Source organism: Rattus rattus, chromosome 16 (genome assembly GCF_011064425.1).
Source record: "Rattus rattus isolate New Zealand chromosome 16, Rrattus_CSIRO_v1, whole genome shotgun sequence".
In the NCBI taxonomy this organism is placed as follows: Eukaryota; Metazoa; Chordata; class Mammalia; order Rodentia; family Muridae; genus Rattus; species Rattus rattus.
The window spans coordinates 11,156,432-11,181,052 of NC_046169.1; the positions used below are offsets into that span (position 1 = coordinate 11,156,432).

Genomic DNA, 24,621 nt, shown 5'->3' on the forward strand with positions numbered 1-24,621 from the left:
GAATCAGAAATGATGAAGGACAGACAGAGTAAAGGCATGAAGGTCAAAGCTGGCCTTTCTCTGCATCCTCCCAAACAATCCTGAGTGAAAGCTCCCAGGAAGGCCTACACTTTCTGTTGAGCCCTGCAAGGCTTATTGACTGACCAACAGAACTTCAATGATTGTGGGGGAGGTTGGAGTGTTGCAGGTCCGAAGTCTAATTAAAATTAATCTTGTGCCGTCTTCCCTTGATAGCCATTCCTTGCCTACCTCTATGTCTGACTTAACATCCTTGTGATTAACAAGGATGAAATGAATTAGCTTAGCAGACCACTAGCTTCCACCAACCAAAAGGCTGTGCGTGCCATTAGCTAGCATCCAAGGGCAGTAGCTCAGACCCCCACCCTAGCCCTACTTTGCCCATTTATCTGATGTTTCTACCTCTGTCTCTGAAAAGTGCTTTGATTTATGACTTTCTTTGTTCCTTGACTATAAAACTTCCAACTAGCCACAATCATGGTAGAACCTAGAATTTGAGGTGACCTTAGTCTGTGTTTCTGGACCGTGCTCACTTAGATCTGGTTCTAGACTAAGCTCCCTTAACCCATTTGAGGCGGAGCTGTGTTTTGAGATAGATAAACTCTTGTGTTTAAATCTTGATTCCTCCCTGGGGGCTTGGAAGGGAGAAGTCTGATCTAACCAGCAGATTCATAAAGGACTCAGGAGCTGGCAGGAACCAGCCAGGGCCTGCTGGAGAAGGCAGGTCACTGTGGCTGGACCTTTAAATCATATACCCGGTACCTGGCTCCTCCCATAGTCTGTCTGTAGGCCTCTCTGTTCTGTCTGTCTCACCACAAGTCCAGAAACAACAGAGCTAAGCAACTATGGATGGAGCCCTTGGAAACCATAGGCCAAAACGAACTCCTCAGAGGCTGGCTGGAAATGCAGGGGCAATGGGGGTGGGGGTGGGGAGAGAACCTAAGAAGGGAGAGACATCTCTCACCCTGGGATCCAGGGTGTGTTACCTGCTGACTGAGAGTCTAGAGACATCAGTAGGTAACATTCAAAGTACCTACCGATAGATTTCAGACAAGGATGTTACATTAACTTGAGGGTGCGTCTGGCTCATGACAGAAAGCTTGCTTGCAAGCTGGAGCCCCTGTTCTGCTCCAGCACTGGATGAAGTGGTGCCAATTTGTAGTCCTAGCACTTGGAAGGTGGAGGCAAGAATATCAGAAGATCAAGGCCGTCCTTAGCTACGTAATAAGTTTGGGGCTAGCCTGGGCTACATGAGCTTTTGCCTCAAAACCAACCAACCAAGCAAAGCAGGAAAAGACTGCAGTCAAAACTCTTGCAGCCCCAAGTGTCAATGTCTTACTCCTCATCTCCTTAGTCTGAGCAGTCCACAAAAGTCTGCCTAGGGTTGCAGTAACAAGAGGAAATGGTTGACTTGAAACCGAGGCCTTGCGTGTCTTTCTGCAAATCTCATTGCAATGCATCCTATAAGACATGCAACCTATAGAACCCGGCGGATATGCATCTCTACTGTAAGGACACCTTGCTGCCACTCTCTCAAGAAAATCGCATCTTAGGGATGGTCCACCATTCTTTCCCTGTAGGACTGTGAAAATATGCCCCCTTTAAGATAAGGGTGAGGAGACGTTTAGTTATTATTGTGACTGTGTATAAGGGCTGTGTGTGTGTGTGTGTGTGTGTGTGTAGATGTGCATGTGGATGCCTGTGTGTGGGTCTCTCACTGAACCCACAGCTCATCCATTTGGCTGGGTGGGCTGGTACATGAACTTTAGAGCTCTCCCAGTCTTGCCCCTAGCCCCAGGCCCAGCCCTGGGTGACTGACGTGATACCATACCCAGCTTTTTGTGTGGATGCTAGGGATTCACACTCAGCCCCTCATGTTTGCAGAGACAGCCTTCTCGCCCCCTGAGCCACCTCCCCAGGGCCCAAGTAGATGTTTCTTTACAGCCTTCTTGGAGAAATTGCAAAACAACTCTTGAAAGGGCTGGCTCCAGGGAGCCCTTAGCTGCCCTACACGGTGTCCAAGGAAAAGTTATGAAATCAGTATTGCAGGGCACAAGCTGAGGTCCTTGTTCAGAACACAAAGCCTGTCCTAGCTACACAGTCTCCTTAGCCACTCCGTGAGTGATCTCCAGGATTCATCTTTTGAAAAGAGTACAGGCAAAGAGGTTCACTCTGGCCTGGGCTCTAGGTACCCTGGCGATGTACACTGGATGTCTGAGGAGGTCAAGGTGAGAGCACCCTCCCTCCTTTCTAGGAGGATCTGTTACCCTGGAGACTGGCTGAGCCAGAACCGATGAGTTTTTATCTAGAAATAAACGGGAGAACATTTTTTTTTCTTTTTAAGGACATAACCCTGAGCGCCTCTCGGAGAAACACGGTGCCTATTATTATAAATATTTTATCACTGCGAGAGCATCCTAACTACTTCTTTCGGTGTGAGCCACAAGGTGATTTATTTTCCATTTGCTCCCGTGCGTTGTGTGTTGGATCCGACACAGAGCCCGTGCCCTGGAGGGTTCTTGCTCGCAAACACCGATGTGCAAGCTGGAGCCTTGCTCAGAAATGTTTGCAGGCGAATGCATTTTGGTACGGGTCTTTAACTTCCACACGCTTTGATATTTAAGGCCTGGGGTGGTGCCCTCATTTTTTTGAGGGCTTTCTTGGATTTAAGCCGTCAACAGCACAGATACCCTTTTCCCTACTCCACTCCAATAGCACTGTCACCAAGGATCCTTTAAGGACAGTAATCCCGCAAAATAGAGAGATGCGCAGTCTACCGTGAGGCCTCATAACATCAGACGGTTTTATTATTAGGCTCTGTGCCCCAAGCGTGTTCAACGGGACAAACATCACAGCGCCTACTTGACAGGCTCAGCCTGGGGAAACTTCCTTCTGCTGCTGAGAAAGGCGGTGGCTGCGGAGAGGGCAAGCTCATTATTCTCATTAGTTGATGGCTGTGGCCATGAGGGATGTCTGAAGTTGGAGGGAAAGTCCGTCCATGAACCGTTAGTGGGAGGCAGCAGGAAGATGGGCAGGAAGGTCAGGCCACTGGCAACGGCCACCAGCTGGGACAGAGCCCAGGGACACTGCTGCAGGATAACACTGCTGTGACTCTCTGACCTTTTGTAAATGGAGGGTGACAGCTGTGGGTAGAGATACGAGGAACTGTGGGCATTGACTTTCTATTGGTCCTTTAAGCCCCGTTGGACAAGGCTGGCGTCTGGATAAGGGAAGATGGTGGGCTGGAGGGAACCTTAGGGACAGCGGGAACTGCTGTGATCCAAAGCTCTGCCCTGCTTGGAGCAAGGGATTTTGGGTAGAGGAGACTTCTCTCCAGCAATCATTTTTATTTCAGGTTCCCTTACAGTACTTAGAAGTCCAGGCGTCCTTCTCACTCCGTGGTTAACTGAACAGTGGGTGACTAAAGTCCCATGCCCTTTACAGACAAAGCAAATGGAGATAAAGGACCAACATTTTCAAGCTGGGTGTGGTGACACACTCCTGTCATTCCAGCCCTTGGGAGGTGGAAACGAGAGATCAGGAGTAGGTCATCCTTGGTTGTGTTGCTAGTTGGGGGCCAACCTGGGCTACCTGAGATGTTGACACAGAAAAATACATACTATACGGCCAGAGGGATGCTAGCAGGAAGAAAGCCCTTGCTGTAAGGCTGACGACCTTTGATCTCTGGGACCTTCACAGTGGAAGACCAGAACCGACTCCCACAAGCTGTCTGATGCACCTCCATACATTAAATAGTGAAAGAAATGTAATAAACCTATAAATAATAAATAAAGGGAAGAAAGAGGGGGACCTCGGTGGGTAACTTTTTCATAAGAGATATTAAGAAAGTTCACATCTCTCTCAGAAATATCCATGAAATTAGAACAACACTTCTCAACCTTTCCCATGCTGTGGTGACCCCCCCCAACCATTAAGTTATTTTTGTTGCTACTCCCTAACTGTAATTTTGCTGCTGTTATGGATCATAATGTAATATCTGTGTTTTCTGGGGGTCCCAGGTGACTCCTGTTAGGCTCTGTGCCCCAAGCGTGTTCAACGGGACAAACATCACAGCGCCTACTTGACAGGCTCAGCCTGGGGAAACTCCCTTCTGCTGCTGAGAAAGGCGGTGGATGTGGAGAGGGCGAGCTCATTATTTCCATTAGTTGAGGACTGTGGCCATGAGGGATGTCTGAAGTTGGAGGGAAAGTCCGTCAACCCTCAAAGGGGCTGTGACCCACAGGCTGATAACCAACCGCTGGTTTAGAGGCATTTACTGTGATGGATGCCACCTGTAAGGACAGTGTTTGGGACTGGCAGAAATATAAGGTATTCAAGAGTGCCTTCAGCTACAGTAACAAGTTCTAGGCTAGCCTAGGCTACAGGAGTCTTTTCTCAAACAAAAATGCAGAGACACAAACACGAACGCGCTTATAGTTTGCTTCCTAGGGAGAGCCCACTCATCCGGTGAAGGCCTCTGCTAATCAAGCACTCATGAACCCCAGTTCCAGTGTGAGCTAGGGGAGGCATTTGGAGAGGGGGATAATGGACTCATTCCTGCCTCAGTGAAGCAGATAAAATTAACAAATAACAGTACACACTATGAGAGGAGAGTAACGATTATCCTTAATTTGAATCCATCTTTTTTTATTTTAATTTGTCCCAATGAAAGCTCTGGAGTGATGACATTGGTAACAGTCAGGCAAAGGAGGCTCTTCTCTCTCAGACTTGCTCTCAATACTCAGATCCCAAAGTCCCTGATACGGCTGGGCCAGCAACCTGCCCTCCACTGGCGACATCTGCCTGGCACATGTCCACTCAGCGTGCCCTATATTTCAAAAATACATTGCTTTCCTTCCCAACACGTAAACATTGCCAAGTTGTGAGCATGTATATGTAAACTCACCTATATGCAGATGTGTATATATACATTTCATTGGGGGTATGGAAAGACGGCTCCATGGTTACAGCTCTTGCCGTGGACCTGAGTTTAGTTAGTTCCCAGCTCACAACTGCCTGCAACTCAAGTTCTAGAACAGCAACCTCTTTGTAACTTTTGCAAAATCAGAGTCATGAAGTAGCAACAAAAATAAGTTTATAGTTGATGGGGGGGGGGTCACTATAACATGAGGAACTGTATTGAGGGGTTGCAGCATTAAGAAGGTTGAGAGCCGGGCTGAGAGATGGCTCAGTAGTTAAGAGCACCCACTGCTCTTCCAGAGGTCCTGAGTTCAATTCCCAGCAACCACATGGTGGCTCACAACCATCTGTAATGAGATCTGATGCCCTCTTCTGGTGTGTCTGAAGACAGCTACAGTGTACTCATATACAAAATAAATAAATAAATCTTTAAAAAAAAAAAGGTTGAGAGCCACTGGGCTAGTGCATTGGGCACCCTCTTCTGGCCTCCTTGGATATTGCACTTAGGTACACATACCCACACCCTTAGACACACAGTCAATTTTTTTTTTCTTTGATATGCCAGAAGGTCTGGCAAAATGGAGTAACAAGCTAGCATAGTGACTGATGGTTAATAACTACATCAAATTAATTAGTATTCTTTAAGTGATGGTGCTTATGAATATATACATCCTCTGAGGAAGGATTCATCAGAAAAAGCACATCTGTTATCTTTCCCATAATGCCCCCCTTCACTCTTCAGTTCAGTGCAACTTCTGATGCTAGTCTGTGCTGCCTCTGAAGGTGACCATACCCACAGAGGCTCCACAAAGACAGCCGTTAGTTTTCAACTCTGCTTTGCTGCAATCTGCGTCCATCCATGAGTCTGTCCTTTGACCTAAGCCCCCAAAGTACTGACCGACTTCTAACAGTTAATGGGACAGCCTGGAGGCTTGTCCTAGATACTTGCCTGAGGATGTAGCCCCGAAGCACCCCATTGTGCTCTGTTTCGGGTGGTGGCTGCCACTGTACCATGATGGACTGGTTGGTTCTCCCACTGGCCACAATGTTTTTGGGGGGAGCACTTGGTGGTTCTTCAGGTAACATCAACCTAAAGATGAAAATATATCAGAGAGAGAAGGAAGGGCCAGCAACAAGATGCCCCAGCCCAGAGACTCTCTGAGGAGAAAACCAGCACAAAGCATGCAGCTAACCCCATTGAGGCTGTGTGTGCATGAGGTATGGCAGTCAACATGCCAGCAACTCAGCCAGGAGGCAGTGGCAGACATATGGCTTTTGTCACTCATCTACCATTCTGATTAGTTCTGTCAACTTGGCCAAACCTAGAACCACCTGGCAAGGCAGTCTCAATGGGGAATTACCTATGTTAGGTTGGTCTGTAGATATGTCTGTGGGGGATTGTCTTAATTAAGTTGATTGACAGGGGAGGATCGAGCCCACTGTGGGCGGTATCATTCCCTAGGAAAGAGATCCTGACCTGGGGAAAACTAAATGAGCACAAGCAAGCAAGCATGTATGTGTCAGCTTCCCTCTGCGCTTGACCATGGGTATGATATGACCAACTGCTTGAGTTCTTGTCCTGACTACTCTGCCTTGATTAACAGGAACCTGGAACTGTAAGCAGGAATAAGCCCTTCCTCCCCTACATTACTCGTATCAGGGTATTTGATCACAGCAACAGAAATGGCACTAGGACGGACATGAAGCCCTGGGTTCCGCCCCCCAGCACTATATAATTTGGGTGTGATGCTCACATCTGTAATCTCAGCGCTCTGTTTTGGTAGAGAGAGAGGATCATCCTCAGCTCCACAGTGAATTCTAGGCTAGCCTCGACTATATGAGACCCTGCTTCCCCACTCCTCCCCTAAAGAAGGCTGTGCCGTCAGGAGTGACCTGTGATGGCACAGAGCACCATGGGAAAGATCTATGACAGCTACCTCCAAGCAGGTAAAAGGGAAGTACAGTCAGCTTAATACGTGCCAAGGTTTACCCTGCTCGGGTTTCTGCCAGAACCCCTAGGGCTGGCCGTTCATCTCAATGTCTACTGTCGGAATCCACACCACCCTCACTCTAGGTGGAGGTCAGGCTCACTCACCTGCTGGTCTCTGTGCTGTACTGACCCTTGCCCACTTGATTCACAGCACACACCCTGAACTGATAGGTCCGGGCTGGGGTCAAGCCACTCACAGTGACGCCTGCCATCTCTGGGCCAACGTTTGACAGATGCACTTTCCAGGGAGAGTCTATGAGAACGCAGAGAGTGAGTCAGACACACAAGCGCATGCAGCTCCACAGTGGGCGAACAAGAACGATTCTGTCTGTTTTCCCAGACAGATCGAGGAGAGGCAGCAGCTAGCCCACCTCACGAATGTGCAAACCAAGGCTCTCTGCTGTGTGGCTAGCAATATGGGTGCTGGCAGGAAGTTCAGGAGTCTCACCCCAAACCTGGGGCAGAACCTCCTGTTATTCCTTTGGCCATCCCAGAACAAGTGGGCAGAAAGACACATGCACGTGCACACACACACACACACACACACACACACACACACACACACACACACACACACCCGTTGGTCCTGAGTAAGAAAGTGTGTGTGCATGTGTGCCTCCTTCCTTCCCTCCCCCCTTTTCCTTCCTTTCTTGCCTTCTCTGTATATGTGTTTCTGTGCATACAGAGGATGCTGTCTACGTATGTCTACAGTTATGCATGTGGAGGGCAGGGATCAACCGTGGGGGTCAGTCTGCATTTGAGATGGGAGCCCTCACTAGTGTGGAACTCATGCACTCAGCTAGGTGGGCTGACCAACAAGCTCCAGGGATCCTGTGGTCTCTGGCTCTGCAGCACAGGGTTACAAGTCTGCACCATCACACCACACAGCTTTAGACAGATTCCGGGGGATTGAGTCTGGGTCCCCAACACTTTACTGAGTCATCCCCTCAGCCAAAATGAACTTTTCCTCTTCTTCTTCTTCAGCCTGCGTATGGCACTTCAAGAGAAGGAAGGGAAAAAAAAGTGAATTCCTGGGTTCGGTATAAAGTGGGAAAAGTCGTCTCTTGGTTCACCATCAGGCAGGTCGAAGATTTGTCTCCAGGAAATGGATGCTCCACACATCAGGGAGTGATAAATACGCACTCTATTCATTAACATTTTAATAAGGAAATTACTATGATAAATACACATGGGCTAGGCATTTTGCAACCCATCTGCACTGTGGCAGCCTGTTTCTGCCACACCCCTGAGCTGAGCTGGCTGGGAGAAGGCAGGATTCACAGCAAGGACTGTGCATCTTTTGGAAGCGGCTTTCCTGCAGGTGTGAAAGGGTGCCTTCGTCAGCAGGACGGGCTCTTGCCTGCAAGGAAGGCTTCGGAATGTTCTGGCAGGAGCGCCGCCATTGTACAGCTTTCCGTGGAGTTTAAATGTGCCTCTCAGCCCAGCCAAGGGTAACCTGGCTGTGTCTTTGAGCACCTGCTGTGGGTTCCTACTCTGAACACATAAGTGCCTGGCAGGCTCTCCCCGGAACCAAACCATTGTTCTTGTCCCTCTGAGACAATGTTACTAGCAACCAACCCCTTTTGCCCACACTAAAAATGGTCAGCGAGAGAGAGAGAGAGAGAGAGAGAGAGAGAGAGAGAGAGAGAGAGAGAGAGAGAGAGGGAATGGTTCCCAGTGAGCTGGGTTCTGCTCTGTCTGTGGACAACAAACATCAACTACACATGAACAGCACTCATAAAAAATCACAGCTGCTTCTGCAGAATGCTGATGGCCAGCTTGGAGGTCATGGCACACATCACGGGTTCATGGGAAATGTACCCACCACTCCAGCTACTTCCAGGTCACTGCGAAATGGCCTTCGACTGTTCCAAAATAGAACCCAGGCTCCCCGAAGGCAATGAAAGGGGATGCCCAGCCCCAAGTCAGAATCTGTTAGCTGAGATTCCTTAACACAAAGGTCAAGCTGCCTCCAACATGGCGCCAGTTGGGCTGTAGAGATGGGCTTTTTGTTCTAAATTATTGTAGACAAAGCTGCTTCCAAGCGTAGCTTTCTGGGAATGTAGTTTCTACCACCAGCTGGGCCATGTTATGTTCCTGGCTTTTGATTTTTGGTGATTTGGGTAATTAGCTGTCGACAGGATTCCTTTATGCTTCATTTAAAAGCACCGTGTTGGGCCGAGTGGGTAAGAGGGTTTGCTCTGGAAGCAAGAGGACTTGGGTTTGAATCCTCAGTACCCATGTAAAAAGCTAGGCATGGTGGTGTGTGTGTGTGTGAAACCCCAGCACTCGGGGCACAGACAGGCAGATCCTGAGAACTTGCTGGCCAGTCTGGCCAAGACGGTGAGCTTCAGCTCAGTAAGAGACTCTGTCCTGAGGTGATAAAGTGGACAGCAGGAAAACAAGCCTGGTGTCATGCTTTTGCCTACTCATGTATGGGCACGGGCGTCCCTATATGTACGTATTACACACACACACACACACACACACACACACACACACACACACACAGAGAGAGAGAGACAGAGACAGAGACAGAGACAGAGACAGAGAGACCCCCACAAACCTTTACTTAGCAATGAAAAAGCCTACCCCCTCTGAGCCTCTATCACTATCATGCAGCCCACAAAGGCTGGAGTTTCTCACTAGAGTCCATCACAAGTGTCTCTGACAATACAGAAGGTCAGTGAAGTGTCCCTGACCCTGAGGAACTGGGCCGGGCTGGTAGGAGCATTGCTCCCCTCTGCCAAGGTTAACATTTACAGAATTCGTTTCATTCCAAAGACAGCTGTTGTGGGATAGAAAGAACCCGAAGAGAGACACTGCCATGAACCCTTCACTTAGAGGTACTCAGTTTCCTTCGAACTAATGTAAAATTGAGAGATCACCAAGATGACAAGGACATGTCACCTCACATCTGCTGGGAAACTGGATATCAAGCAAACAAACAGAAAACAACGGGTCCCGCACTGTGCCACCTACTTCCCTTCGGAACCATGGAGGTACAGCGCTCAGGCAACTCATCCCAGCCTTCTTCCTCTCCAGATGTCTGCAAGTGAGCAGCTACTCTGCTTAGAGACCCTGAATGGGACTTGTCATTGCAGGGAGGGACAAAATTGGAAGGATGAGGCTCCTGGTTGGTTGACTAAGTTCAAGAAAGGGCAGAGAAGGCTTAGGACAGGAAGTTGCCTGCTGGGCCTTCAATTTGGTACGTCCCCCTCAAACCTCATGTTGAAGTTGAATTCCCTGGTGTGATGGCCAGTGTTAATTGGCAAGTGAATAGAATCTAGAATCACCTGTGAGACAGGCCTCTGGGCATGACTTCAGGATTATATAGATTATATTAACTGAGGTACTAAGACCTGCACACTGTGGGCGGCACCACTCCCTAGTTGGGATCCTTGACTTGTGTAAGCGAGAAAAGGCTGAGAAGCAGCATGGATTGACTGTTCCCCACCACCTTGATTTCTCTGCCATGATGGACTGTACACTTGAACAAACCCTTTCCTCCTGGAACTGCTTTTGTTGGGGTATTTCTCACAGCAATGAGAGATGTTAGGATGCCAGGGCATGTTGTTGACATGTAGTGCTTTGGGGAGGCATAGGGACCTTTAAGAGGGAAGAGTGGGGCTGGGGGCTTGCCAGGTTCAATCCTCAGCATACAAACACACAAGACAAAACGACAATCAAACAAAAAAGGTTTAGTGCCTTTCTTGTAGAAGTTATCGCCATTGTGGAGCTGGTTTCTAAGTGCACCTGGCACCTCTCCTTGGCTGCATCATATGTACCCGCCTTCCTTTCTACTCCTCTACTGAGTGTGACATAACCTCCCCTCTTTACACAATACTTGTGGCTAGGCAGCCTCTGGGCAGAAACTGCCTATTTCACCTACAGACTAAATACTGTCCAGAAAAGGACACATTACAGAATGAGTTGACTGATAATTTCTGCCAAGCCAGAGTGATCAGCTCTTTGAAATTCTGTGCTTCAAAAGTCTGTCAGATGATCCTAGGGCAGAAGGCTGAAAACTTGCTCTCACATGTTTCTGACTGGGGACTGTGCAAGTAGAAAATTGTCTCCATAAGCTGTCCCAGTTCTAGAAGCCATGTTAGGCTTCCTATATTTACAGATATACTGGTCATTCTCAGATTTCTGATGGGGCTGAAGACTGATTATAGTCTCATAGCCTACTCAGGCTGTTTAACTTTGAGAATACATATTTGATTAGATAGTTATCAGATAGTATACAAGCTAGCCAGGATATAACATAAATTTTAAGCCTTTCTTAAGCTAAAATAGATAACTAAATGCTCTGTTTAGGTATATTTTATACTTTTAAATTACAAAACGATAACTGTTGTGCTCACCTTATATTTGAGAGAAAAGTTTTTTTTTTTTTAATTAGACAGGAAGGGTGAAGTATAGGTTGATATCATTATGCAGGTGAAGGCAGGTACAGGAGAGAACGAGGCCTGTCATTGGATGAGAAGGAAGGATGGGTGGGGGAAAAGTTTGAGAGAGGAGGCTGGAGGAAGAGGAGTGAGGGGAGAGAACACTGTGGCAGATGTTAAGATTCCTCTCTGCACATATTACAGGTTGTTATGGCTATTTTTAAGGGATGGATGTGTACAGGATTTTGTGTTATCTAGGTGGGGTGATTTATATCCTTATCAATTGGTTGTAAGTTTACTGTGTGGATGTATTGTGGATTGAGAATTTAACATGTAAATCTGATTGTTGGGTTATGGTTTGTTGAGTCTTTATTTTACCGGGTGACTGGAAACAGAGAGTTAGCAGCGAGCAGAGAGCTGCGGGGAGAGCTACTAATCTGAGATGAATAAGCACTAGTTCCAATGGCCCGTTGGAGCCGGAACTAGCGACCGCCAGGATACGCTTGGGAACTGGTTTTGAAGCTTTTTCATTTTTACCACAAATGGTGAACCAACATGTTAAGTATCCACTAAAACTTGAAGTTTTTCAGCCCGAGAAAGCTTTATTTTCTAAGTGAAAAAGGGCTGCGCCGTGTTGAGTCACACGATGGCCCAAGCTCAGGAACCTTAAACAATGGAACAGAGGGGGAGTCTGCTCACAGACTCTAGGTCCCCTGATGTGGAAAGTAGAGTTTTTTTCTGAATCACATGGGGATTTCAGCCATGATTCAGAACTAGGAAGAAACAAATAAAAGTCTGTAACACTAGGCAGAGTGAGTACAGACAGACCTTATAGAGTTATTAATAAATCAAGTCTGAGGCTCCAGGTAGAGAGCTTTAACAGATAGACGGTATAAAGATATGATACTCTAATATCTCTTACAGGATACTCACATTCTTAATAAGGTGGGCTCCACAGGAATTCTGGGTTAAAAATCCTGCTTTGACAAGTTGCCTGCTTCTTAATGACAGGTATTAGCGGAAGTGGGATTATATTTGTTTTTATAGTTAGAAGGAGAGAGTGCAGAGTTTAGCTGAATCACGTGGAGATTTTCACCTGGGGCTCGGAACTTAGGGAAATTAGTCACTGACTCCAAGCAGAGAGTGGTGATGTAGTCTGACGCTCCAGGTAGAGGACTTAACAGATGTATTTTGGGCTAAAATCTTAGTTTGGCAAGTTGCTTACTTATTGGTATTGGCATTAATAAAAAGGTGATCAAACCGTTTTATGAACTACCCCACTAAGGCCACATGACTTGACGATGCTGGCTAGCGAGGGCTTGTGGTTATTCTGATATTTACCACAACAGGAAGCTCATGTTCTCTTAATGTGGGCTCCTCAGGAATTTTGGGTTAATTTCCTGATATTACAGATTAGAAAAGCCTAAACAGGCACATACACTATTGTTTAGCCTACTTCTTTTTTTTTTTTTAATTGTTTTAGTTTTCATAATGGGTGTGATTTTGAGTCTTGTTATATTATTTCTCTGGGAGAGAGTATAAGATACAAGCTTTTCTGGTTACAGATGAAAGAACACCATATTTTGGGAGAAAGGTTTCGTCTTTGTGTTTTTAAAAAAGATGATTAGGTTCTAGAAACCTTCCAGAGTCAAATGGATTAGATTTGATAAAGGGAGACCACCCGAAGAAGTAGATCCAAGAGAATAAAACAAACAAAAAAATGAACAAAATTTCATCCTAACCAATCTACACATCTTACACAGACTGATGCAATCCATACAGGCATTGTGAGGATGCTAATGTTTTTTGTTTGAGATTTATATATGGCAGAATGTACAGCTTTGGTGAGTCTCACCGTCAGACCTGCTTGACCTCCTGATCCTCAGGATCCAGTCCAAGACAGAAGACAGACATCAGAGATACAACAATAGTCGGTGTGGCCAGCTTCCTCATCCTCCCCATCCCACCATCCCACCATCCCTCCAGATATCTCAACACCCATGTACAGCCTGAAGAAGCCATTGAAGAGTCATTGCCCCAATTCCCTGGACTTTGGGGGTGGGGCTAAAGGTGGTTATTCTAAGGTTGTTTTTCTGAGGAAATTAGAAATAGTCCTACGCAGGCTTATACCCAGTTCTTTACTGCTATTAAAAATCTAATCTGAGATAATTAAATATGTGAGTTAAGGGCCAGATAGCAAATTCATGGTTCTAAGTTTATTGTTACAGTGCTTTCAAGGTAATTTATTAAGATAATTAACAGACAACAGTTCAGATAACTTACATAGTTAGATGGTTTTCAAAAACGTTAGAAATCCACAAAATCTGACAACTAATGTTATTTATCTTTTGTTGAGGCATGTCTGCTCCTAATAGTTCCCCTTTGGTGGATTCAAAGAAGAAATTGAACATTTCTACCTCCAGGTGAGGTAATGTGTTATGGATTGAGAATTTAACATGTAAATCTGATGGTTGGGTTACATTTTGTTGAGCCATGATTTTACTGGGTAGCTGGGACCAGAGAGTTCCCAGTTGGTCAGGGTTGGCCAGGGCAGCTAGCAAAGGGAGTGGAGAGACCACTGGGGCTAGAAGATAGCTAGGCTAACGTGGTGTGGTGCCACACTGGAACCAGCCGCTACTGAGATAAAATAATGTTAGTTCTATATGGCCCTACGGTGCCAGAACTAACGCCAGGGAGCAACCGCCTGGGTCCGAGAGTACCAGGGGCCAATGGTGGAGCAGTGACACACAGGAACCTGCCCCACTCTTTTTTTTATTTTTACCACAGCACCCAGCCTCAGGCATTCTGCTACAGCAACACAAGCTCCCCTCTTCACACATTACCCAGCCTCAGGTATTTTGCTACAACGACACAAATCTGCCCTAAGACATTGCTGCTCCTGTATCAGTGGGCTATAGTTTTGTTTTTCTTTTCCCCCAGAGCATGAACAGCTTTTAAGTGCCCATAAGCTAAGCCACAGGGTCTGTTGCCTGGCTTGACTTGATGAAAAGCCCTGTCCTTCTCCTCTGTGTCTGGTCCTCTCACTGCTCCAGTCTCAAGTAGATTTATTTATGTATTCACTCATTTATTTATCCATCCATCCCTTCTAGAAGGTAGAAGATCTGGTAGAGAAATTAAACTGTAAAACTGATCAAAATGAGCCCGGTCCATCTCACGGGCACCCTACTTTGTAGCCCCCTTGCCCCCCAGTAGCAGTTTGGGAGTTAATTCACTCATTCACAAGCTCCACAGCTGTTAACTTGCTGAGGACTGGTGGGATGTAAGTCATGCAGCACATCTGGATCCAACAGTCAACAGGCAGAATCTTTTGAGAAGATGCTCCCCCAAGCCAGTCCTCACAGGACTACCAGTGAGGTTCCTCCTAGAGGCTGGGGAGCCAGAGGCGGGTCTGAAGGGGCCTGACACATACCTGCCTCCTGCTACCCCACTTTGCTTGCTCCTCTCATGCCTGATCTGGTAACTGTTACTCTGAACGACTGAGAATCTCAAGACTGGATCACTCTGTTCTGTGCGTGGGCTCAGAGGACGGCTGGGTTTATTGTCTCCATTTCTTTTTCTCATGTGTGATGTGCACAGATGTCTCGCCCCCTATGCCTATACACACATGCACCGTGGCACAGATATGTGCACACAGATAATATACGCACAAATGTGCAGATGGAATGTGACCCAAATCCAACCTCCAGGAACTAAAGGAAGACGCAGGGCTGGATTCAGCAACATTGTGGCCCAAATCCAGGGCACTAGGCGCCCTCGGGGTAGATACCATAGCCCCTGACCAGGCAAGAGAGGGAGGCTGGTGGGGGAATCTGTTGTTAAGATGAAACAATAGGGGCTGGAGAGATGGTTTAGAGGGTAGAAACATTTGCTTCGCATGGGGAATTGAGTTTGGATCTGCAGTGCACACCTAAAAACTCTATCACTGGGAAAGGGGTCTGTAACTGGCCAGCTAGCTGGGTCAGTCAGTGAGCACCAGATGCTCTGAGGAACCTTGCTTCAAACACCAAGATGGAGAGAGGTGGAAGAAGACACTTGACATTGACCTTGGCCTCCAGATGCACATGCACACCTGCACACAAACACCTGCAGATGAACACCTGCACACCTGCATATGCACACCTGTACATGCACACCTGCATACAAACAGCTGCAGATGAACACCTGCACATGCACACCTGCACATGCACACCTGCACATGCACACCTGCACATGCACACCTGCACATCTTCACGCACCCAGACAGACGTGTGCACACCCCATACATGAACAGAAATCCGGTGCCCCCATAATATTGAGCTCAGTGGCATATTTGAAGAGTAAATTGATTATTTTCTAGCTGGGACGTCTCTGCCTGGACGCACGTGTCTGTACTCTGAACTCATGACACTCAAGCTCTGCATGTTCCTCACCAGGTGAAGGAGTGGAACACAGGGGCGGCTGAAGCCAAGCTAGTATCTCCCCAGCTTCTACTGTCACAGAGTGCTAGCACACCATGGAGAACACAGCCACATCTCTTTGTTGTCCAGCCATGGAAACTAGAGACATTGCTGAGCTGGCCAAGGATGCTGAGCCATTCTCTGGTGCCCACAAAGATCCCAGCTGTATCACGGAGAGGAGAGCCCTCCCACCACACCCAGGCTGTCTTTGCAGATGCTGCATGTGAGCACAGATGGTGCATTTCCTTGGGATCAGGCTGCACACTCCCGACAGGTGCAGCTGAGAGCTGAACCCAGGCACAGCTAAGCTCAGATTGCCAGAGCTTAAAAGACTTATCAAGGGGAGAGAACCCAGTCAGTGAGGTGCTTGTGTGGCAAGCGTGAGGGACTGAGCAAACTCTGGAACCCACGTTTTTGTTTGTTTTGTTTTTGTTTTTTGAGGGTCAGCCACGGTGGCACGCACCTGTAACCCCAGTGCTAGGGAGATAAGACAGGAAGTTCCTTGGGTTCACTAGCCAGCCAGCTGGCCATGCCTAGTGGGTGGGCTGTAGGTTCTAGGAAAGACCTTGCCTCAAAAGAACAAGGTGTGTGGGGATTGAGAACAATACCTAAGGTTGTCCTTTGGTGTCTATACACATGAACAGGGTTTCACACATGTGAACATATGCACATGTATATACAAATACACACAGACACACACACACAAACACACACAGACACACACAGACACACACACAGACACACGCACAGACACACACACAGACACAGACACAGACACAGACACACACACACACACACACACACACACACACACACACGGTATATCAATGATGACACTAAGTCAAACTGACAGGGAGAGCCCTTGACGTGATCTGAGGAGAAGGGCATTCTCCCACACAGGCTAACCACAAGAGAAGCATTAGGCAAACTCTAACTGAGCAGCATTCTTAAAACTGTCAGAGCTCCTCAAAGCTGTCAAGGTCATCACAAATGAGGGACATCTGAGAAACTGTCCTGCCACATAAGCCCAAAGAGGTATGATGACCGAACATCCTGAGGGATTCTGTGAGGGGCTCTAAGACAGAGCAAACAGCAAGAAAACAGGGTATCTGGGCATGAGTCAGTATGGTCTCCTCAGCTCTGAGAAACCATGGCACCAACAGGAGTGTTAGAGATGGAGAAGCTCAGGTGGGATTCACAGGATAACTCTGCTAAACTGAAAGAGCAAGCTTATTAACAGAAAAAATTAAAAAGATGGATCTGTTGGCTGTCTTAATCAGAGTTTCTATTACTGCACAAACAAGAAGCAAGTTGGGGAGGAAAGGGTTTATTCAGCTTACACTTCAACATTGCTGTTCATCACCACAGGAAGTCAGAACTGGAACTCAAGGAGGTCAGAAAGCAGGAGCTGATGCAGAAGCCAGGGAGGGGTGTTACTCACTGGCTTGCTTCCCTTGGGTTGCTCAGATTGCTGTCTTATAGAACCCAGGACCATCAGCCTAGGGATGGCACCACCACAACGGGCTGGGTCCTTCCCCTTGATCACTAGTTGAGAAAATGCCTTACAGCTGGGTCTCATGGAGGCATTTCCTCCACTGAGGCTCCTTTCTCTGAGATAACTGTACCTTGTGTCAAGTTGACACACAAAACCAGCCATGGTTCAAGTGAAGGAAGGAAAGGCCGGTTAACAAAGTTCTGAGTAGGGTCTGCACTAAGAGAGTCTGGGTATTTTGTAAGAGACGTTCTGTCAAGGGGTAAGGAGAGGAGATGCTTGGTGCTTAAAGAGTTTCCCTTGCAAGTAGGAATACCTGAATTCAATTCCCTGAACTCACACAACAAGGCAATGTGGTAGAGACAGGAGGAGTCCTGAGACTTTCTAGCCAGCTAGCCTAGCCTATTTTGTGAACTCCAGGCCAAAGAGAGACTGTAAAACAGAATAGTGGACAGTGCCTGAGGAAGGACACCCAAGGTTGACCTCCGGCCTCTACATACATCATGTGCACACGAGTACACAGGAATCTCTTCACACAGGCACCTATGCACACATACACCGAGAAAGGAGAGGGGCAGACATGAGTATGTTTGTGTGCACGCATGCAAGGGCTTGAGTCCACGTGCATTTGCATACCAGCTGGAGCAGAAGGCACCTGAGAGTGCCAGCTAAAGCAAGCATGCTTGTTCTCCATGCTGTAGCCCTGGAGAATGCGATGCATTCCAGGTGGGGAGCATGCTGTGTGCAGCATTGGAGGACCTGTCGCCTCTGGGGTAGAGCAGGAGCATAGGATGAGGCCTGTACCTACCACCAACAGTGGCCATCAAATGTCCCTCTTGACTAGAGGTTAGTATTGATTGTCAACCTGATATAGAGGCAGCTGGGAGACAAGCTTCTGGGCGTGTCATTGGGGGAGTCTCTAGATTAGGCTAGCTGACGTGGAAAGACCCACTCTGAATGTGGGTGGCATTCTTTTATGGGCTGGATCCTGGACTGTATCTGAGTAAAGAAAGCCAGCTGGGTGGATGTAGCAAGCACTCTCCAGTGTGAATGTGACACAGTGAGATCCTGCCTTGCTTTCCTTGAAATGATGGACTCTAAGCCAAATTAACACTCTCCTCCACTCAGGTGCTTTTGGTCAGAGGGTTCTGTCAGAGCAACAAGAATGAGACCAGGACAAAGTCCTAGCAGAGATCCTTTGAATGCTCTGTGTGTGTGTGTGTGTGTGTGTGTGTGTGTGTGTGTGTGTGTGTGTGTGTGTGCGTGTGCATGCGCATGTGTGTACTTGTGCATGCATGTGCATGTTTGTGCAACATGTGCATTTGTATATGTGTGTGCATGTGCATTTCATGTGCATGTGTGCCTGTGTGCATGCGTGGGCGTTGACATGAACTCCAAAATTTTACAAGTCATGTAAAACCTGGATCTACCCTAGAGAACCATTTCTCCATCCCCCATTCTTAATTTTCTCCATCATTAAAAGTACAGAAAATGCATAGCCGTGAGGACCTGATTGGGTCCTTGTCACTTGTGTAATAAGCCAGGTGAGGCAATGAACACTTGCAATCTGATCAGGAAGGCTTGATAGTGTTTTATAGGCCAGTGGGAGACCCTTGGGGGGAAATGGAGGGAGGGAGAGAGAAGAGAGAGGAGAGAGAGAGGAGTTGGGGAGATACACAGGGTGAGATACCTTAGGTTGACCTCTGGCCTCCACGTGTAACATGCATACAAAAAGTAATCATGATCTGTAGGTCATGATGTTCAGAGCCTTCCATAAGGCAAGTGCAGGCCAATGGAGGATATGTGTCTCATGTATCTTCTCCATAAGGGCAGAGAATCGCCTGGAGATGAGCCCTGGTACCCACATCCTAGTCCATTTCTGGGCCCCCACAATGGCCATCAATACCTGTGACAGGTCGGTGCCTTCTCTTGGGCTGCATTTTTAAAAGGGGGAGCAAACTCTATTAGTTTAAGGTTCAGTATGCAAAACCCCACAGGAAAATGAGGCACGCTGGAAGCACTCCCTAACAGCTCCAGAGGCTATCAGCAGGACCCCGTGCGATAAGTTTCAAAGACAGCACCAGAGCGCTCTGAAGCGTGGAGAACAAAGCCTCTGCCATTGAGGCAAGCAAAACAGCACAAAACCCATCAGCTTTTAAGGACATAATAGCAAGCGTGGAGGAAGATGTTTAACATATTGTGTGATGACAGTCAGCAGCAGCTTGCAGAGCGGAGCAAATGAGCTCACGCGGTGCGGCGCGGGAGGCAGTCGGGCCTGCACATGAAAGGACACCTGTGGCATTAGGGAAAAGACAAAACTATGCTTCCAGGTTCTCTCTGCGTTAGGAGAGTCCTGGCCTTCGGTGATGCTGGCAAGGGGGCTCAGAGAAGTATGGAGCCTCTGAGAGTGACACCGAGCCCCACTTCAGAAAGCTGAGGGGTGCTGGGAAATGGCTCCGTGAGTGAGGTGCTCGCTGTGCAAGTATGAGGACCTGCGCTTAGATCCTCAGCAACCTTATAAACACTGGGCACAGTGACCTATGTCTGCAACCTCATCCCTGGGGGCTGGTGGGGGGTGTAGAGACAGGTGGGATCCAGGGCTCGCTGCCTGGCCAGTCTAGCTGAAATGGTAGCCTCCAATTTCAACGAGAGACCCTGTTTCAAAACTCAAGATGGAGAAGAACAGAGGGAGAAACCCACCGTCAACCTCTATCCTCTATACCCACATGCGTGGGTGAGTGTACCCTCCCCTTACACACGTGTGCACAGATACCCATATACACACACACAAAGGAAGCACAGGCAGGCTGGGGATGTACAGTTGGTAGAGTGATTGCTTGGAAAACATGGAGTCTGAGCTCCCAACTCTTCCACTGCATAAACTTGGACCAGTGGGGTAGGCCTGTCAACCCAACATTCTGAAGGTAGAGGCAGGAGGATCAGGAGTTCAAGGGCATGCTCAGCTACATGGCGAGTGTGAGGTATAAAAGAGAGATAAAGACAGACTGACAGACTGACAGCCAGATAACACAAAACTAATAGATAGGCATGGTGCGAAACAACAGACCACTGTATCCTTGAGAATATTCTACAGGTTCTATCATTCCCAGGGCAGCCTCTCACCTACTGATGCCCATCATGGCCATTGGTGCTTTGCCCAGATCCACACTCCTCAGAAGTCTGCTGTTTCCCAAGGATCAGGCTGTTCCTGGTTCCCCCATCTGGGGATGTCTATCAGCAACTGAGGGGTGGGCAACCGTCCATGCCACCTTCTGCAATTCCAGCCTGGAGCCTCATGCTCTGTTCTCTGCTCCTGCCAAGTTCTGCTGCCTAAAAGCTTGTTCAACAGCTCTGTGTGGGATGATGTGCCTGACAGCCTGTGGTCCCTTGGTATTCCTCATAGGTCTCTCTTTTCAGTGTGAGAGGGATTCACTAGACTGCCAGCAACAGTTGGTTGTGGTGGAGGCAGATAAGCAAGTCTCTCTTTGTATGTCTAGTAACATCTTTCTAGCTGCAATCAGCAGGTATTACCCTGGACTTAAAATATATATTACTATGTGGAAAATGCCTTTCAGAAAAAGAGTCTATTTAATCCTTGCCACTGGCTTCTCTTGGGCTGGGAAAACTTCTGCTCTTGCAAATACACATGCTGGGCATGTCAGGGACTCCGCAATACTTCTGTATCCAGGTTTCTGTACTCTGGAGCTCCTATGAGGGTGGTACACATACCCAGGTTCTGCAAATCTCCACTTGTGGCTCACTTCCAAGAGGGCTTTTCTGGACTCTCCTGTGGAGTGACAGCCCCTCCTTTGAGGGTCCAGACTCTCAAAAACATTCCCCTGGCTAACTGTTCATTCATATGCTATCTTAGGCCAAGTCCTGTGACCCTGGGTTTGTGATTTAGTTTCCTGAGTGTCCTTCCAATGAACTTAGGCTGTGCCGGGGTGATACTAGCAAAGGCTGGAAGAGGATACATCACTTGGAGTCCACCTGAAGATGCTCTTCGAGGCTTTACACTGGAAGGCTGGGGGCTGGGGTGGGGTGGGGGGATTAAGGTTGAAGAGATAGATGGTTCTGGTTTCTCACATGGCTGCCCTTACATAACCCTGACAGGTGCTTAGAAATAAGAAAAACTTCCATATAAATTTTAAAATCTAAAAGAGATAGACAGAGGGAAAGAGGGACGGATGGACGGATGAACGGAGGGAGGGAGGGAGGGGAGGAGGAGGAGGGAGGGAGGGAGAGAGAGAGAGAGAGAGAGAGAGAGAGAGAGAGAGAGAGAAGTTTTACTGTGAAATACCAAAGTTTCCAACCCACATCCTATTCTGTGAGGTTGAGAATTTGAAGGGGAAAGGGACAGGGGGACATGGATATTCTAGAAGGTTGAAATGGTTCAAAGCGTAGACTTCAGGTATAGATAGATGAATTTGTTAGAGCTCACTTAGATCTCTGTGTTTTGCTCTATGCAAATTATGACTCCATATATAACAAAAAGAAATTGGTATTACACAAAGCACCGAAATCCTAGAAGATATTCTACGGAGATGAGGGGGACAAAACAACAGGAGACTCTACCAGCTCATTACCATTTAAAAGTAGTCTGATAGCCCAGCAAGATAGGAAAAACAAAGAGGAGACAATGGATTCTATTATTGGAGAAGATACGCTTGTTTACTTTGAAAACTAAGAGGATCAACAGAAAAATCATTAGAATAACAAGAGAATCGGAAGTAGGGGAAGGAAAAGTGAGTGCCAGGATGACAGTAGCCCTCGCGTGTCCCAACAAAGGCAAGTTGGAAGGTGACTGAGGGGAAGTCCAAGACTGTGACACAGCAGGGAGCTGACACTTTAGCACCGTGGCTCAACCTTTCCAATGCTCCACACTTTAATACAGTCCTTCATGTTGTGGTGACCCCTAACCATAAAATTATTTTTGTTGCTTCCTAAGTGTAAGTTTGCTACTGTTACGGACTGCAATGTAAACATCTGATATGCAGGATATCTGATGTGCAACCCCTGTGAAAAGACAAATCAACCCACAGGTTGAGAAGCTCTGCCCTGGGACAACAATCTTCCCAGAAAGAGCAGAATGCGCCCGGCGACTGACCTGAAGAACCCTTAGGAAAGCGATCCAGAGAGTGAATGTGTATGTGCAGGACCCTCTGGATGGGCAGTTGTAACAACCAAGTCAGTCCTCATAGAACTCAGCACAGCATTAACTCCTTCCTTAAAAACTCAATGAGAACCAGGCAACACTCATCTGTAATCCGAACACTTGGGAAATAGAGACTGGAAGATCACAGCAAGTCTGAGGCCTCTGTTGATTACATTATGAGGGCCAGTCAAGGGAAAGTGTTCCTTGGTAGAATTGTTCTTTCTTCCTTCCTTCCTTCCTTCCTTCCTTTCTTTCTTTCTTTCTTTCTTTCTTTCTTTCTTTCTTTCTTTCTTTCTTTCTTCCTTCCTTCCTTTCCTTCCTTCCTTCCTTTCTTTCCTCCTCCTCTTCCTCCTCCTCCTTCTTCCCCTTCCTCCTCTTCCTCCTTCTTCCTCTTCCTCCTCCTCGTCTTCTTTTTTCAAATTTTACAAAATAGTTCTATTTTCTCATGATGAGAAATAGTAAAATCTGGGACCACGAAGGGAGTCATTGTATTTAAAACACATTAAAATGTTACAAGAAAAACAAACAAACAAACACCCCCCCCCCAAAGACACCTGAAGATGACCGACTAGGTCCAAATACATTCCAGACTTTTTTTTTTCTTTCGAGGCAGTATCTTGCTGTATAGCTCTAGCTGCCTGGAACTTGCTATGTAGACCAGGCTGGTCTCCAACTCAAAGAGATTGTCTTGCCTCTGCCTCCTTTTTTATAGTGCTGAAATCAAGGACATGTGTCACCATGTCAGGTCTGCACTATAAATAAGTGGATTGTTCAACAAACCATGCTGGTAGGATGAAAACCAGAAATAGTTATATAGTATGCCTATATTCCAGCTGAATTAAAAAGTCACATATGTGGAAAATTAACTGCTTAAAATAAAGGTGCAAATCTATGATGTTTATTTCATACCGATAATACTAAAGCAATTAAAAAAAAATGAAAGAGAAACAGCAGCAGACTAAACTCCATAAGATTCAAACACTTCTTTGTCAAAAATAACCCACAGTGCTGGGTTGGATGTAGTTCAGTTGTTAGGGACCATGCACTGAGCCCTGGATTCAATCCCTGTTACTTCATAAACTAGGCATACTGGCACATGTCTGCAGTCTCAGCATGTGGGAGGTGGAGGTAGGAGGATTAGAATTCCAAATTCATCCTTGGCTACACAGTAAATTTGAGAGCAGGCTGGGATACGTGAAACTCTGACTACAGTATGAATAAATAAAATCTACAAAAATTAAGTGGAAAAAGAAAATTGGAAAAAACCAAGCAAACCAAACAGAAAAGAAAAAGAAAGAAAAGGAAAAAAGGACTTGTCACAAATGACAGAAGAGGGAAACGCCAAATCCTGGTTAGGAAAATGGAGGAAGAATACTGACAGATCACAGCAGGAAAAGTATTTTTAAAAAAATGCACATGTGCACAGCTACCAAAAGACATGGTTACACTGAAGTTGTTTCCTGCCTTTGGGTTACCCTAAGGACCGTCATTGCCATAGGGTGGTTCAGCACCACGGACAGCACGCGGAGGAGCTGCGGACTGTTTTTACTATGCCAGAGACGGCCTGTGGCTGCGCCGCCTAGAGGAGAAAATGGGAATAGCACAACCTAGGCCGCCTTTGTGGAAAGACAGTGAAGGGAGACAGAAAGCGCCCTAACACTTTCTGGGCACAGCTGACAGGACTTGATAAGTAGAAGTGGATCACAGAATGTCATGAATGAGGTTGGGGAGATGTAATCAAACATGCTCTCAGGGAAGCACAAACAATGCTTGTCCCTGAAGCACAAAAAAAAAAAAAAAAAAAAAAAAAAAAAAAAGCCCCAACAAAAAAACCAGTAAGTGGCTGGAGACAAATATGAAGAGGCAGGCAGTGGCCGGATGATGAATGGTGCTGTCTCCCATGCTAATCAGCCTAGAATCTATTCCTCAAGCGACGAGTTCTACAGAGGACTGACTTAGAAGACAGGCCAGCAGCTGGAAATAATGTAACCTTGGGGTTACATTGTAATAATGTAGCCTATGTTATGAAGCAGGCTCCCAGCCTTGCTGTGCAGCGCTCTGTGGAGCCTTTACGGCCCCTTTAAAGGGGTTTCCAGAGGAGGAATTCCCTTGGCTGGGCACGGAGCATAGTTTAGCGCCAATAATAGCATCTCTTATAGGCGGAAATGGACCCTTGATCTTAGTCAAGCCAAACTCCC

At 47.1% G+C, this 24,621-nt stretch overlaps 1 protein-coding gene across 1 annotated transcript in view; it reads right to left on the bottom strand.

The window, feature by feature from the left end:
- Sdk1 (sidekick cell adhesion molecule 1) overlaps nucleotides 1-24,621 on the bottom strand; it is a 429,935-nt gene that overhangs the window by 208,643 nt on the left and 196,671 nt on the right. Inside the window, 2 exon segments of the mRNA XM_032887198.1 lie at nucleotides 5,888-6,028; nucleotides 7,034-7,181. Coding sequence (XP_032743089.1) covers nucleotides 5,888-6,028; nucleotides 7,034-7,181 — 289 coding nt within the window.